Source organism: Phytophthora sojae (assembly GCF_000149755.1).
Source record: "Phytophthora sojae unplaced genomic scaffold PHYSOscaffold_7, whole genome shotgun sequence".
In the NCBI taxonomy this organism is placed as follows: Eukaryota; Oomycota; class Peronosporomycetes; order Peronosporales; family Peronosporaceae; genus Phytophthora; species Phytophthora sojae.
Genome location: NW_009258121.1, coordinates 509,383 through 524,938, shown reverse-complemented (window position 1 = coordinate 524,938; position 15,556 = coordinate 509,383). Strand labels below are relative to the sequence as shown.

Below are 15,556 nucleotides of genomic sequence, written 5' to 3'. Positions count from 1 at the left end.
ACACTCACGTTGGAGTTGGGTAGGAAGCTCGTGCACAAGGCCTTAAAGCCCAATACTATTCGTTGGTATCGAAGCCAAAACTTCAGGCTTGTGGTCTGGTGCATAGTGCAACGGACCTTCGACTCGAAGGTGCGTGAAGCAATGGGTGCGGTTCGTCGTCTACTTCGCAACAAGCACAAACTCAGCTAGGGAGTCTGACCCCCCCCCCGCTCCAAGAGAATCGATAACGGAGCAGGATGCTGTGTTGGCCCTAGGTATCGGGGCGGCGGGTGAAGCTTCTTGTAAAGTGTGTGGATTGCGGGTAGACCCAAGACATCGCTTCCAAAACAAAAAAATGGTTTTCAGCCGACTCAATCGCGTTGTGCATCAAGGAACTCGACCATCGGCTTCCTCGAGTACAAGTTACAATGCTCGGCGCAGTTTAAAAAAACTGGTTTCAGGCCATCGCTGGTGAAGCTCCTCGGCGGCTGAGAGGCGATAATAATCCCGCTGGCGCCGTCGGACTGCTCTTCCACCGCTCCGATTGGAAGAGCTCGTTCCGGCGCTGCGATTGGCTGAGCCCGCGTACCCATCTTGAACATCGGTCTTAACACAATGGTGGCTGGCTGAGGTGACACACCTCAACTGGCCGCCTCGAGCTCACTTGTCTGTACATACCATGCCGCTGCCGCTCCCCACGCCCGCGCTCGAGCGCCTGGACGCGCTTGCCGAGACCTACGGCACGCCGCTGCAGATCTACGACGAGCAGCTGATCCGCGAGAACGCGCGCCGCCTGCTGGCCGCCTTCCGCGCGCACTTCCCCGACTTCCAGCAGTTCTACGCCGTCAAGGCGCTGCCCAACCCGGCCATCCTCAAGGTGCTCAAGCAGGAGGGCTGCGGCATGGATTGCAGCTCGTCGGCCGAGCTGCACATCGTCAAGGAGCTGGGCGTGCCCGGCGACCAGGTCATCTTCACGTCCAACTTCACGGCGCAGAAGGACCTGGCCACGGCCTTTGACCAGGGCGTCATCATGAACCTGGACGACGTGTCGCTCGTGGACAGCCTCGTGGCCGCGCGCGGCAAGTGCCCCGAGCTCATGAGCTTCCGCCTCAACCCGGGCCTCGGCCGCACCGACTCGGAGACCGCGTCCAACGTGCTGGGCGGCCCGGACGCCAAGTTCGGCGTGCCCCCGTTCCAGATCGTCGAGGCCTACCGCAAGGCGCAGCAGGCGGGCGCCACGCGCTTCGGCATCCACATGATGACGGGCTCGTGCGTCATGAACCAGGAGTACTGGCGCGAGACGGTCACGGTGCTGTTCAACACCATCGTGCAGCTCAAGAAGGAGCTCGGCATCGAGTTCGAGTTCATGAACATCGGCGGCGGACTGGGCATCCCGTACCGCAAGGACCAGGAGACGGTCAACGTCGAGGCCATCGCCACGATGCTGCGCGAGGTCTTCGACGAGGCCATGAAGGAGCACGGACTCGAGACGCTGCCGCGCCTCTGCATGGAGAACGGCCGCTTCATGACGGGCCCCTTCGGCTGGCTGGTCACGCGCTGCGAGGCCATTAAGGAGACGTACGGCCGCTACTACGGCGTGGACGCCTGCATGGCGCACCTCATGCGCCCCGGCATGTACGGCGCGTACCACGAGATCTCCATCCCCAAGCGCGAGGGCGGCGAAGTCTCCCCCTCGCACGTCGTCGGCACACTCTGCGAGAACAACGACTGGTTCGCCAAAGACCGCCCGCTGCCCAAGGCGCAGGTGGGCGACCTCTTCGTGATCCACGACACGGGCGCGCACTCGCACTCGATGGGCTTCCAGTACAACGGCAAGCTGCGCGCGCCCGAGGTGCTCATCCGCTCGGACGGCAGCGACTCCCTCATGTACGTGAATTTCTGTGTGATGATGATGAAGCTGTCAGCTTGGAACTGTTTAGACTAACGATTTGTGGGTGTATTGTGTGAATGCAGTCGCGAGCGCGAGACGTACGAGGCCCTGTACGGCAACTGTGTCATGCCTGCGGACCTGTAAATACAGACCCAGCCATGACGGTGATAGACAACAAGGACGGCGCTGAAGCGTTTGGGCGCCGAAAAAGATAAGCGGTCACTTTTGAACACGCGCATCAATGCATCTCTAATGACTTACTATGTAGACGCTCTCCGCGCGTGGTTATTGTGCTGTGTATGATATGAATGTTATATTATGATGTTTGTGTGCTGGAAAGTGTAGCGCGTGATCTAGCCGCCAATGCCGCGCGCGACGCCCTTCTCCTCGCTCTGCTGACCTGCGAAGTTGTTGAAGATCTGCTCAAGCGTAGTTTGCGAAACTGCGTACTCGCGGATGCCGAGCTGCTGCTTGCTGGCCTCCACGCGTCTAAAGACACTCGCCAGTCGCGGCACCTGGCCCGTGAGCTTGTATCGACACATGTCGTTCTGCCGCTCCAGCATCTTCACTCCAGTGTTGGCATCTACCGCGAAGCTCTCACGCAGGAACGCGTCTAGCCCTAAGAAGCGCTCTTCAGCTGCCCACCACGCGCACAGCATGCCAAGACGCATGGTCCCGTCGCGTTCGAGTGCAGTCGCCAAGGCGTAACCAGTGGCGTGACTCATGACGATCTTGTCGGCCCAAGACGCGTCGCCCAGCGCCTCGCACTTAGCGCGCAGCTCGGCACGGGGGAACGTCGTCGTCGAGGCGCTGCCACCGAAGACGGAAGCCACGCGCGCGTCGATGTCATGCGTGGGCGTACCCATTAGCTTCAGCTCGAGCATCAAGCCGTCTCCGAAGCGGTGCTTCAGGTGCTGCACGCTGCCAAGACATCGCAGACGACCACCGACCATGATGCCCACTCGCGTGCAGAGCGCCTCACACTCCTCCATCGAGTGCGTGGTGAGGATGATGGTCGATTCCTTGCGCTGCGTGGAAATCGCAGCGATGACATTCCACATGAAGCGGCGAGACACGGGGTCCATGCCAGTCGAGGGCTCGTCCAGGAACACAATCGGCGGCGACCCGATCAGAGCGATGGCCACCGAGAGCTTGCGCTTGTTGCCGCCACTGAGCGTCCCGGCCAGTTTGTTCTCGAAGTCGTCCAAGTTCATCTGGTGCATGAGAATCTTGACGACGTCGTTCAAGTTCGCGCTCGATACGCCCTTGATACGCGCGAAGAGCTCCAGGTGCTCGCGCACCGACATCAGCTCGAACAGCGCGTCAAACTGCGGGCAGTAGCCGATCAAGCGACGGACTTCCAGTTGCTCTCCGAGGATGTCGAAGCCGCCAAGTGTGCCGCTGCCCGTGGTCGGGAGGATGTCGCCTGTCATCATCTTCATGGTCGTGGTCTTGCCAGCTCCGTTGATACCCAAGTAGCCGAAGCATTCGCCCTTGGGCAGACCGAACGACAAGTTGCGCACGGCCACCTTGTTGCCATTGTACACCTTGCGAATGCCAAGCAGCTTCACAGCGTCGCCGTCAGCTCCGCCACTGCGTACGCGTTCAGCCTCGCGGGCCACGTCCTCGTCCTCTTCATACGGAGCGTCCTCCAGGTGCGGGTCCTTGAAGATCGCGGCTTTAATCTTCGGGAAGCTCAGTAGGAAGTCGATGCCAACCGCGACCGTGAAGAAGATGATGGCATCCAGCGCCAGGTAGAGCAGCTCCCAGCCCATGACATCCATGTCGAACGGGCTGACCGTCCCGGATGTGCGACCGAAGGCTGCCGTGATCTCGCTGAGGCACTGGTTGAGCAGCGCACTGCCCAGGTTGAAGAGCGGACTGAGGCGCCAGAAGAACTTGAGGACTTTGTTGGCATCGGCGCTGCTCGTACTTACGACGTCCAGGATGAAGGACACGACCATGAGCACAACGCCTAGCAAGAAGTTGGCCATGATCGTGTACGTCTGCGCGGAAGCGTGCTCCTTGAAGAAGTACGAGAGGCAGTAGGTGAACGGACAAATGGCCAGCCCGAAGAGGATGAAGAGCAGCACGATCGCTGGGAACGTCTGGCTGGTGCAGCTCACGCAGTCGTTGCCGGTGAAGGCCGCGATGTCGAAGATCTGGATGAGCACGATGGCCGCGATGAACGGGATGACGTACGTGAGCAGATCCCAGAGGTAGTTGGCCAGCCAGAAGGCCGGTAAACTCACGCCCGACACGAGCTGCTGGTGCTTGGAGTTGTGCTCGGCTTGCTTCTCTTTCACGAGGAAGCCGACGATGGAGGCCGGGAAGAACGCGAAGGCGATAACGATGAAGATGCACGCCGTGAAGGCCAGGAACGACCCAAAGAGGGCTTGAGTGGCTGCGGTCATGGGGAGCGGGTACGTGTTCGCCTTCAAAGTCACGTCGGTCGCTCCAGATCCGCTGCCGGCCATGAAGCGATACAGAGCTTGGTCCATCAACGCCTTGAAGATGACTGCGCCGTGCGCTGCGGTAGTGTTCACGAAGAGGTGGTAGCCGAACATTTGCTCACTCTCGGACCCGTGCACGAGGTAGCCACCGTACTGGCCCTTGACGGGGGGTTGAATGACCTTGCCGTCGTCGTCCTTGCCGAAGCCACGCTGGTAGATCTGATCTCCCATGCGCAGGCAGTACTCGTTGCTGTGTGGGTTGCTGTAGCTCGCAAGGTCTGCCTCAGTGTAGTTAACGCCGAAGACGGTGGTCGGCCATGTCGTGTACGGCGGTGAAGGAATATCCGCGGACGTGAAGGGGGAGGGTTTGCCGCCTGTGAAGAGGTCCAGCGTACTGGAGCACCACTTGGAGTCATCCGCCTCGCAGAAGTACGGGACATTGGGCACTGAAGCTTCGAAGTCGTCGGTGGCGAGTGCGAGTTTCTCGTCCGACCGCGTGAGTGAGCTGGTCTTGAGAATAATAAACCCGGCAGCCAGCAGCGTCACAGGGAGGAGCGCACTGAAGATGATGACTCGGCGATCGCGCTTGGCGATGCGGAAGCGCTTGAGCAGGAGCGCTGAAAGGTGCACGAAGAACATGGTCATACCCGTAAGGCTCGCGATGGTTGGGCCACCGGGTGGAAGACCAGCGTCGGCAGCACCAGGACTTGCGGCGTTCTTGTTCAGGGTGTGCTGGTTGTCCTCGTCGTTGGCCTCGGCCACTTTGATGAAGACTTCCTCGAGCGTCGTGACTGAAATGCCATACGAGAGCACGCCCAAGTCGCCCATCTTGCTGTCCAGCTCCTCAAACAGCGCGGGGAAGGACGCGGTGGAGTCTAGCGGCAGCTGGAAGGCGATCTCCGCGCCGACGTTGCTCAACACCTTGGCGGAAGGAACACGTTCCGTGACAAGGGAATGGAGCTGGGTCTCCTTGCAGGGCTTAGCGGGGTCACTGCTCTTGACCAGCGTGAAGTTGTATCCAGCACCGTACCGGTTCTTCAGGAAGAGGGACGACCCGCAGCAGCGCAGTTGTCCTTCGGCCATGATAGCGATGCGGTCCCCCAGAATGTCGGCTTCGTCCATGAAGTGGGTCGTGAGGACCATGACTCGGTTGGCGCGGTTGTTGAGCAGGATCTCCCACGTGCTGCGTCGACTGTACGGGTCCATTCCGCTCGTGGGCTCGTCCAAGAACACGAGCGAGCTGTCGCCGAGCAGGCAGATAGCCACCGACAGCTTACGCTTCATGCCGCCGGAGAGCGAGCCCGCGAAGACGTGTCGCTTCTCGGTGAGACCCACTTCAGTGATCTTCGTGATCACCTCCTCTTTGAGCGCTGCACCGCGATAGCCCTTCACGCGTCCATAGAACAGCAAGTGCTCCTCGACTGTGAGTTCGCTGTAAAGCACATCGTGCTGGAAGCAGAGTCCCAAAGACTGTCGGATTTCGGCCATGTCGTGCACCAGTGACAGCCCGCGGAACGAGGCATCACCAGCGGAAGGCGCGATCATACCCGTGAGCATCGAGATGAGCGTGGTTTTGCCTGCGCCGTTGTGGCCCAACAAGCACGTGATCTGGTCCTTGTACATGGCGAGACTCACGCCACGAACGGCGCGCTTGATTCCTCCGGGCACGACGAACTCCTTCTTGATATCGCTGATCACCAGCGCCTCGCCCGTTCGTTCCTGGTGGCGCAGCTCCTCACTGGCGACCTCCATGTTCGGGTTCTCAATGTCGAGCACCGCGTGACTCCCGTTGACGACGTTGTTGGCCACATCGTTAACCTTACTCAAGCATCTTTTGGCGCGGAAGCTTCTGACCCAGTAGCTCGGCTGCAGGGGGAAGTACCATTTCTCGACGGTGCCGTACTCGCGGGGGATGACTCGCTCGAGATAGAGTCCTAGCAGCGTGTACAGGATGATGTCGAAGAAGAGCATGCCGATGGAAGACCCGAACTTAAAGTTGTCGACCACAGTGCTTGACGACTCGAAGCTCATGCCCACACCGGTTGACTCGGCCGTGGCCAGCGACTGAACTCCGAACGAAAGCGCCACGGGTGGCAAGATGCACGCGCCCGTCTTGGAACCAATCGAGGATGTGGACGAGAAGCCGCTGGACACGAAGTACATGAAGAAGAAGAGCACCATGCCAGCGAACGACCCAGTGCGCGAGCGGGAGAAGAGCGTGCTCATGAAGAAGCCGAACGCGAGCACGCTGAGCGAAAAGAGCAGGAAGAAGAGGAAGATGAGACCGGGGTCGCTGTTCGGGAACAGACCGGCGGTGCTTGCGATGGCCTGGAGGATGGCGCTGATGAGGAAGATGACAAAGTACGTGATGTACCACGACAGGATGATGGCGCTCTCCGACATGCCCAGGATCTTGAGGTACTCACGCGAGCGCGTCTCCTTCTCCTGGATCAGGACCACTAGCACTCGCGAGATGGCGTACAGGTAGGCCAGGATGAAGACGAGCGGGAACACGCTGCTCACTTGGTCGTAGAACGGGGCGGAAAGGAAGCTGTCGATCGGGAACGGGGCCACAGTCGTTGCGAAGTAAGGTTGCGGAGCTTGACGCAGAGGCACCAGAAGCTGCTCACGTCCACTGGCCGTCAGCAACGTCTGCCAACCCGTACCAGAGCTGGCAAATGGCACAGAGAGCGCAGCGCCCAGGAGCACGTCGCCGTCCACAGCGTGGAAAAGCCTGTCGTCGTTAGCGGTGTTGGACACGGCCGTCGAGAGCTTCTGCTTGCACACGCCCGTGGTCGATTTCGTGGATTCATCCCAGTCGGGCATGCAGTTGACGAAGCGAGCGACCAGAGTCTGCAGCGTCATGAACCCGCGCGACGCGTACGACGAGTAGTAAGCCTGCTCGATGGTGCGCTGGAACGGCGACTCGAACGCCGGGTCTCCCAGTGTGCGTGGCACAACCCCCGGGGATCCTCCTCCGCCTTGCGTCGAGTTCATGCGGACCGAGTACTCGATCGACTGGAACGTGCCGATCTTGTCGCCTTCTGGGTACTGGTCAAACACCAACGCCGCATACACGATGGGCGTCGCGAACCCTTTGCCATAGCCCACTTCTCCGATGTAGCTCTCCATGGCGTCCTCCGTGTCGAAGAAGATGACGCTGTCCTCGAGGCTCGGCATCGTCACCCCCATGCTTGTGTTCAACATCACGCGGGGGTACCATTGCTTGACCGTCTCGAAGAAGTATTTGCGAGTGAAGTCGTTGTCCGGGGCGATGGCCAGCTTGTACGGGGTGAAGTAGCTCCGGCAGGACGGCAGGACCGCGTACTGCGATGAGGTGTCGGTGCTCACGAAGCCTCCGTAGCCGACACTGAAGGCGCAGACCTCCTGTTCTGTACCTGACACTCCAGTCGTGTTGTGGATCTCGGACGCCGTCCTAACCGCCAAGTACGTCATGAGTCCGTTCATCGTCGGCTCCTGGACGAGGTACCCGTTCTGCATGAGCGAGAAGGACTTGCCGTCCGACGCGGTGCTGCTCCATCCAGCAGGGACTTGGACGTCGGTTGAGAGCCTCTTGAGAGCTGTGATGAGGAGGATGAAGAGCACCGGCAGGAAAATCTCCAGCAGCATGGCCACCCAGTGACGCTTCTTAAGCAACCAGCTCTTGGCCAGCAGAGTCTGCTGCGTCCTCAGAAAGCCGGGGCCTCCCGGTCGGGGGCGAGTCGACCCACCGACCTTTTCAGAGTCCCCCATCAATAATCTCTCTGGCTGGGGTTTTGCTGCTGCTGGATGGAGGATACCAACGGCCAAGTGTGCTCTGTCGGAAGGCGTAAAACTGCAAATGAGCTACTGAAGGCGATCAGACAGGAAGTTGCATCGTTTTCAGATCGATTGTCACTGCTTATGGTTGGGTCGGTCTCGGTCTCCTTTGACCGATGGCCTATTTCGAGTTTCGGCTAATAATGCTCAACCACCAGCACCATCGCACGCTTGGAATAGGCATCAGTAGGACGCCCATGTTAGTGAGTAAGGCTCGGGATGAGAGCAGCGACATGGTTTCAGCGGGATTGGCGCCATCAAGTTGTAAACATTGTGCACAGGAGGATTGCAACCCGCTCTTCTTCTCCTCAGCAACACGCTGTACGACAGAACTTGGTAAACAGATTGCACGAGAAGATTGCCGTTGTCTTCAGCAACACAATCCCACATCGCCCGTGGTATAGGTACCGTTATGATAGTGTCAACAACTTTATATCCTGCGGGTGCCTTTGCCAGTCTACCAAGTCATATCTATGCTTTAATGGATGTGGACATCTAAAGACACGACGGTCCAAATCTAGAGCTCGGGCTTCACCACCTTGGTGGTGTACGCCTCGAGAATGTCGCCGGGCTGGAACTCGTCCGTGCCCGCGAGCTGGAGTCCGCACTCTTGGCCCTTGTTGACTTCCGACACCTTCTGCTGGAAGTGACGCATGGACGCCATATCGACGTTCTCGATTATTGTCTCGCCGTCGCGCACGAGTCGGTACTTGGCCTGCATGTTGAGCGAGCCCGAAGTCACCTTGCAACCAGCGATGTTGGTGGTGCGACTTCCGGACGTCGAGATCGGGATGGACTGGATCACCTCAGCCGAGCCGATCACATCGTGCACCACCACACCCTGGAGGTTGTCCTGCAGCAGCTCCTTGATGTCGTCCAGGAGACTGTAGACCACGCGGTGCTGGCGCAGAGTCACCTGCTTCTGTAGTGCCTCTTGGTCGATGGACGCTGGGTGCTTGATGTTGAACGAGTAGATGGTGGCGCCTGTGGCCTCAGCCATGACAATATCCGATGATGTTACTGGGCCGACGGCAGACATAATACACTTGATCGCGGCCTCGTCGGATGGCAGGGAGGCAATGAGCTCGTCGATAGCCGAGATGACTCCCACAGAGTCCGTCTTAACAATGATGGGGACCACATTGGCGATATAGCCTTCGTCTCCTGGCTTCAGCGCAGCCACACGCTTAGCCTCTTCAGCGGCCTCACGTCGTCGCACTTCCACCTGTTGCCACTTACGGCGGGCGCCAGCAAAACGGCGGCGACGGCGATGAGAACCGTCATCTCCCTGAATCTCAGCTTCCTCCTCTTCAGCCTTGGCCATTTGGTCCCAGTCGAGCATAGCCTCGCGTGCTGCAACTACCTCCTTGGCACGTTCCTCGGTGGCAACAGACAGCAAAGCGACACCACCCTCAGGCAGCCCCTTTAGTCCGATCACTCGCACAGGGTTACCAGGTGTCATTTGCTTCACGCGCTTGCCAGCCTGGTCGACCAGTGCCCGCACCTTACCGTACTCCAGTCCACACACCACAAAGGAGCCCTGCTTCACTGTGCCCCACTTGACAATCGTGTCCACCTGAGTACCAACGCCCCGTGCCACATTCGCCTCAAGCACGACGGCTTCACCCGCTACAGACGTATCCGCACGCAGATCCAGCATCTCAGCGTGCAGCGCAATCGTTTCCTTCAGTTGGTCGAGGCCCTCGCCAGTCTTGCCCGACACGCACACCATCGGCGTGTCTCCGCCCATACTCTCAACAACGACACCTTGGTTCAGCAGCTCGCTACCCAGACGATTGGTCACCTCGTCCTTGTCGTGGCCGTGCATGTCCATCTTGGTGACAGCCACTACAAGCGGAACGTTGTTCTTGATGGCAAGACGTGCCACTTCCACAGTCTGTGGGCGCACACCATCGTCAGCGGCGACCACCAGCACGAGCAGGTCCGTCAACTCCGAGCCACGAGATCGCATGTTGCTGAACGCGGCGTGACCCGGTGTATCGATGAAGGTAACATTCGACTGTGCCCCAAACTTCTTGCCCAGCTCCACAGAGAAGGCACCAATGCGTTGAGTAATGCCACCCGCCTCCGTAGCTGCAACCTTCGATTTGCGAAGCGCATCCAGCAGCGTCGTCTTGCCGTGATCAACGTGGCCCATCACAGACACAACTGGCGGTCTCACTGGGAAGCTCGAGCAATCCTCTGGCAGCGGGGTCAGCTCAAGATCAACGAAGTCCGGCGGGAGCAGCACGGGCACCATGTTCTGCGAGTCCACCACCAGCTCCGCGATGTCGTTGGTCAGCACCGACTCCTCGTTGAGCCCGTTCTCGCCCAGATCCTTGAGCGCGCGGAACACAACGCGCGTCTTCACGCTCATGCGCTCAGCCAGGTCCTTCACCGTGAGCGACGTGGGGATTTCCACCTCCTGCGCGGGCAGCTGCTCCTTGGGCTTGCGCTTAGCCTCCTTGCGCTGCTGCCTCTGGGAGCGGCGGCGCTCGCGGTCCTCCACATCGCTGCGCTCCTCCCAATCAATGTCGCCGAACAAGTCCGCGGTCGAGTCGAAGATGCTGTTCTCGAACTGGAAGTTCTTGAGCAGGTTGCGCGTGCCCTTCTTGCGCTTCGTGTTCATCTTCATGGACTTGCGGCTCATGGGCGGGCCGTCGTTGCGGTCGCTCTCTCCGTCCGACGGGATGCCGAGCGCTGCCAACACCGTGGACGGGTCCTTGTCGCCTGTGAAGAGCTTGGTCTTCTTGGGCTTCTGTCGCGGGTGCTTGGGCTGCCTCTTGGCGAACGAGTCATCATCGTCATCGAAGCCGAGGCCCAGCTGGGCTAGCGTCAGCTCGGGGCTGTCGTCCACCTTGGTGGCAGCTCCAATACCGTCCAGCAGGTCGAGCGACGACGCCTCGGGCGCCTTCTTCGGCTGCTTGGTGGGCGCCGGCGTCGGCTCGCTGCTCACGTCCTCGAACGCGAAGCTCAGCAGGTTCTGGAACTTGTTGGTGAACACGGGCGCCTCCTGGTCCACGACCTTCTTTGCGCGGCGCTTCTTGTGTCGCTGCTGCTGCTGCGGCTGCTGTTGCTGCTTGGGCTTGCCGGCCTCGGCCTTGGGCGGCTGCGGCGTCGCCTCCGCCGACTTCTGCGGCTGGCGCTTGTTGCCCTTGAAGTTGCGCGCGCGCTGGGCCTTGGGCACCGACGCCGCGCCGAAGCGACGCACGCCCAGCGTCAGACCTGCAGAGGCGCTCGTCACGCCCGCGCCGCGCTCCAGGAGCAGCGCGGAGCGGCGCAGCAGCGTCCACTGGCCGGTCATTCCTACCTGCCTCAGCTTTTTTGGTATCCGCTCGATGTGACTGGTGTGCTGCACACCGCTCTTTTTAACATCTGGGCAAAGATTGCCCCCAAATTCTCCATTTGACCCAATTGTTATGCTGTAATCATTCCGTGTCGTAACAAGCTCCATTTGACTACTGCGAAGTCAAGGAACGTTTTCTCCCCGACTATCCGGAAGTCCCGTCGAGCTTCGCCTATCTGTCCATACTCAAGTCAAGTGACCGGAGACCGCAGCAAGGCTTGTCACGCGTGGCGGAAGAGCTCCATCTGTTGCGTGCGCGGGCGGCTCGAGGGGGCAGGCGCGCAAGATGCTGAGCGTGCAGCTGATGATGCTGCGCGCCGGAGACGCGTCCGTGGCCGCGGAGATCCGCGCGCCGGCGCCTGGTGTCAACCCGCCTGAAGTGACGTCGGGCGAGTGGCTTGCTCAGCTTCTAACGGGCGTTGGCGCGCATCTAGCGGCGCTGGGGGGCTTCCAGACGCTGCAGATAGAAGATGAAGAGTCGATGGCTGGTCAAGAGGCCGTGGTGGAGAGCAGCGGAGGAGAGAGCGGCCGACAGGAGCGACCGGCCAGCAGTCCGTGTCCGTCCTCGTCCAGCAGCAGCATTAGTGACAGCAGTAGCAGCAGCAGTGACAGCAGTGCAAGCTCCAGCTCCAGTGACAGCTCCAGTGACAATGAAGACGAGGCGCCGCCGCCACCTGCTAACGGTGACAACGGAGGCAACGGTGACGGAGGCGACGACCAGAAGAAGAAAAAGGATGATGAGGATGAAGAGAAGAAGAAGAAGGATGACGACGGCAATAGCAGTGACTCTAGTAGCAGCAGTGACAGCTCGGCTGAGAGTGACGATGAAGAAGAGGAGGAAGAGGACGACGGCGTCCTGATCGACACGGACGACGAGAAGGACAAGCTGCACAACGGAGTGGACCCGGCAGACGAGGACGCGAGCGGCGAGAGCGATGGAAGCTCGGACCTGGAGAACTCGTACCCGCAATTGCCTGCGGCACCCGTGGACACGCTCATTGCGTTCCGCCAGCAGGCGGCGCAGAAGGAGTTGCAGTTGACGGAGAAGCTCAAGGAGGTGGTGGCGGACGCCAGGCAGAGGCAGCAGGAGCGACGCGAGGCTCAGCGCTCGAAAAAGAAGAAGAAGGCACCGCCGCCCAAACGACGACACTCGAAGCAAAGCGACTCGTTGTCCAACGGATCTACGCACCTCGAGCGGAACCATACGAACGGCAGCGCTGGCACTGCCGAAGTGAAGATGGCTCCACAGGATCAAGATGAAGCTGAGGACGAGTGGATGGTGGACTGCTCCTGTGGGCTGAAGAAGAAGAACTACGACGACGGAACCTCCATGATCCAGTGCGATAGCTGTTCGCACTGGGTGCACGCCAAGTGCTCTGACAAACAGCCAGAGGCTGTTGCGCAGGAGAAGTTCTTGTGTTTCCGGTGTGGCTGGATGTTCGACTGTGTGTGTTCTATTCGTCGGATGCCCAACCACGATGACGGCCAGCGCATGGTGGAGTGTGAAAGCTGCAAAACGTGGCAGCATACGATGTGCGTTGGCATCCCGATGACGGAGGAGCCTCCGGACGATTATCGGTGTCCGCGCTGCGTGAAGAACGCACGCCGCCGCAAGTCATCGTCCAAGAAGGGAAGCAGCAGTCGTGAACGACAGCGGAAGCGAAGCCATTCCGATTCATCACGCCGCCACCGGAAAAGCAGCGATGCGTCCCCGGTCGTTGCCGTGGATGTGCGGACTGCAGCTCGGTCTATCGATATGTTGACAACGCCGACTCGCGCGCACAGAAGTAGACGCTCTGAGGTTAATGCGTCGCCGAAGGTCGAGAGGAAAACTCCACATGCCCAAGTGCCTCCACCCCCTCCAGTCCCAGCCGTCTCGCCGCCGTATTCACCGCCGCCGCCTCCATCGACACCTCCACCCCCTTCAGTGGTATCCAGGGCTTCAAGGCATGAGCGACATCTGAAGCGACGAAGTGAGAGGGAGCGAGAGCGCTCCTCTGCGTCCGGAAGCTCTTCACACCGGGATCGTGGACGATCTTTACAGGGAAGCAGTCCTTCAAGTAGAAGTCATTCGCGTGCTGAGTCGAGGGAAGGGGAGCGCCATGCTCCACCTCCTACTGCTGTGACACCGTCGCCAAGAGGTAAAGGGCTCATGCTTCGGGGATATTCTCCTGCGTCTTCGAGAACGGATCCTCCTTCCTCGCACTCTGTGGACGTAAGACCGCCGCTGCCGCTTACCCCGCAATCCGCTGGAGCTAGCAGTGGACACAGCTATAGCAGCCACAACAGCCACAACAGCCACGATCGCAGCGGCCGGAAGCGCAAAGCGGGCTCAGCACGTGATCGCTTGGCGAAAAAGCTCAAGATCAAGAAGTCTTCGCTGCGGTGAAGAGTATACTTTTGAACACCGTGATCGGCGAAGGGAGGTACGACGTTCATGGTGCAGACGCCGATGGATGTTATTATAATACGTGTTTTGGTTATTCCTTTTGGATTCAAAGTTATGTCCATGGGTAGAAGGAAGGAAAGAGCACGCTGCCCAGCACTGTGAAGAGCAGAAAGTAGCCCACAACAAGTCGGCCGTAGGTTGTCAAAATTGGCGACTCCTTCCTCTTCCCGGTAGATCCACAGAGCAGAGCCGCTGGGTGCCAGAACAACGGAGGGCACGCGCACAGGAGCCTCGTGGTCACCTGGATGTGCACCACGAGCAGCGCGTTCACCACCAGGAAGAGCCAGTGCACGTAGTACGGAGTGAGCGCAGTGCCTCGCCAACTGCGCACTTGTTGCTCCTGAGATGCGAAGCTCGGTCGTCCTGGCACGACTAGTCCTCGAAAGTATCCTTGAAGTGCGTGCAAGCTTAGCCCAATTATCGGCGCTGCGAGGAGGAAGTTCGGCACCTGCTTCAGCTCGTAGTAGCGGAACAGCCCCACATTCCAATACTCGCTCTGGATAAACGTGTACATGGCTGTAAAGTTGGGCACAGCCTTGGCGCACCAGCTCCGGTCCTGCATCTCAGCACCCGTAGCCAACGCCTCGCCGCCGAACCGCTGCACAATTGAAGGGCAATACGGCACCATCGCCACTACAAAGTACGCCACTTGCGGCCCAACTGCTAGCGCACCGAGGACTGCAGTGCGTATCCAAAAGCCCAATAGCTCCCTGGGCGATGGCGACACTGTCACTCGATGCCACGCAATAAACACTGGTAGACAACCACAACGCTTAGTAATGGGCCACCACCTCTGCACAATAAATTGCAATTGAACGTACACGAGAGTAGAATGCCGTTGGAGCGCGTCGCGGAGGCCGCGCCAAACAGCAGCGCGCAGTACACGAGGTCACGGAACGCTCGACGAGGCTTGGGCGCTTGCGCGTGTCTGGCCAGGAAGTACATGCCGCTGAAGCTCAGCAGACACATGAGACTCTCCGAGTACACTGCCGACATGAAGATGCTGGAGGGCGCCACGCAGAAGAGGTAGGCCGCTCGTCGCGCAACCACCTCGTCCCGCAGCACGACGCAACCCAGGCGATAGAGGCAGAGCGCGGCCAGCACGAAGCTCGCGTTGCTGATCACCCATCCGCTGGCCACCACCGCCGACGCTTCGTCTAGAGGAAGCAGATGCGCGAGCCATCGGGCCAGCAGCGGGTAGAGCGGGAAGAAGGCGTGGAAGTGCTCGAAGTCGTAGCCGCTCCGCGCGATGTGCGAGAAGTAGACGCCGTCCCAGTTGCTCAGCGCCGCGAGCGAGGAGCCGCCCGCCTGCAGGTGCGAAGAGGTGTCATAGGGCGTCACGATGGCGGCCGTGGCCAGCGCCAACAGCGTCACGCACGCGCGCGTCGCCGCTGCGAAGGTGACGACACAGCGCTCCATTTTGACTGTAAACACCCTCTATTACGTCTAGTTTTGGGATCATATAAATCACTTGTGTCGAGCATTCGTAAGACAGTTTGACGACAAATCAAATTTAGCCATGTGATTGGCTAATATTATGCGTGGTGTTGTCCCTGTATGCCCTTGGCCGGGCCGTCTGCGTCGCCGTCGTGGCATGCACCAGCAACGGATAGCCGTGC

At 59.8% G+C, this 15,556-nt stretch overlaps 5 protein-coding genes across 5 annotated transcripts; 2 read left to right on the top strand and 3 right to left on the bottom strand.

Annotated features, from left to right (window-relative positions):
- Nucleotides 1-629: 629 nt before the first annotated feature.
- On the top strand, nt 630-2,132 carry PHYSODRAFT_547617 (hypothetical protein). Its single transcript, XM_009533669.1, has 2 exons — nt 630-1,866; nt 1,954-2,132. Exons 1-2 carry the CDS (start codon nt 659-661, stop codon nt 2,012-2,014), a joined length of 1,269 nt encoding a protein of 422 aa, XP_009531964.1. The 5' UTR covers nt 630-658; the 3' UTR covers nt 2,015-2,132.
- A 91-nt stretch (nt 2,133-2,223) lies between these two features.
- PHYSODRAFT_562706 (lipid exporter ABCA1 family) lies at nt 2,224-8,307 on the bottom strand (the record flags this gene model as incomplete). Its single annotated transcript, XM_009533668.1, has 1 exon — nt 2,224-8,307. The coding sequence occupies exon 1, from the start codon at nt 8,074-8,076 to the stop codon at nt 2,224-2,226; it is 5,853 nt and encodes a 1,950-aa protein (XP_009531963.1). The 5' UTR covers nt 8,077-8,307.
- Nucleotides 8,308-8,659: 352 nt separating this feature from the next.
- On the bottom strand, nt 8,660-11,446 carry PHYSODRAFT_317138 (hypothetical protein; the record flags this gene model as incomplete). Its single annotated transcript, XM_009533667.1, has 1 exon — nt 8,660-11,446. The coding sequence occupies one exon, from the start codon at nt 11,444-11,446 to the stop codon at nt 8,660-8,662; it is 2,787 nt and encodes a 928-aa protein (XP_009531962.1).
- A 967-nt stretch (nt 11,447-12,413) lies between these two features.
- On the top strand, nt 12,414-13,874 carry PHYSODRAFT_461463 (hypothetical protein; the record flags this gene model as incomplete). Its single annotated transcript, XM_009533666.1, has 2 exons — nt 12,414-13,539; nt 13,630-13,874. Coding segments are annotated over 2 exons (1,371 nt in total), but the record flags the coding sequence as incomplete, so codon positions are not given.
- Nucleotides 13,875-13,989: 115 nt separating this feature from the next.
- PHYSODRAFT_250556 (hypothetical protein) lies at nt 13,990-15,356 on the bottom strand (the record flags this gene model as incomplete). Its single annotated transcript, XM_009533665.1, has 3 exons — nt 13,990-14,178; nt 14,209-14,615; nt 14,759-15,356. 3 exons carry the CDS (start codon nt 15,354-15,356, stop codon nt 13,990-13,992), a joined length of 1,194 nt encoding a protein of 397 aa, XP_009531960.1.
- Between the last annotated feature and the right edge of the window lie 200 nt (nt 15,357-15,556).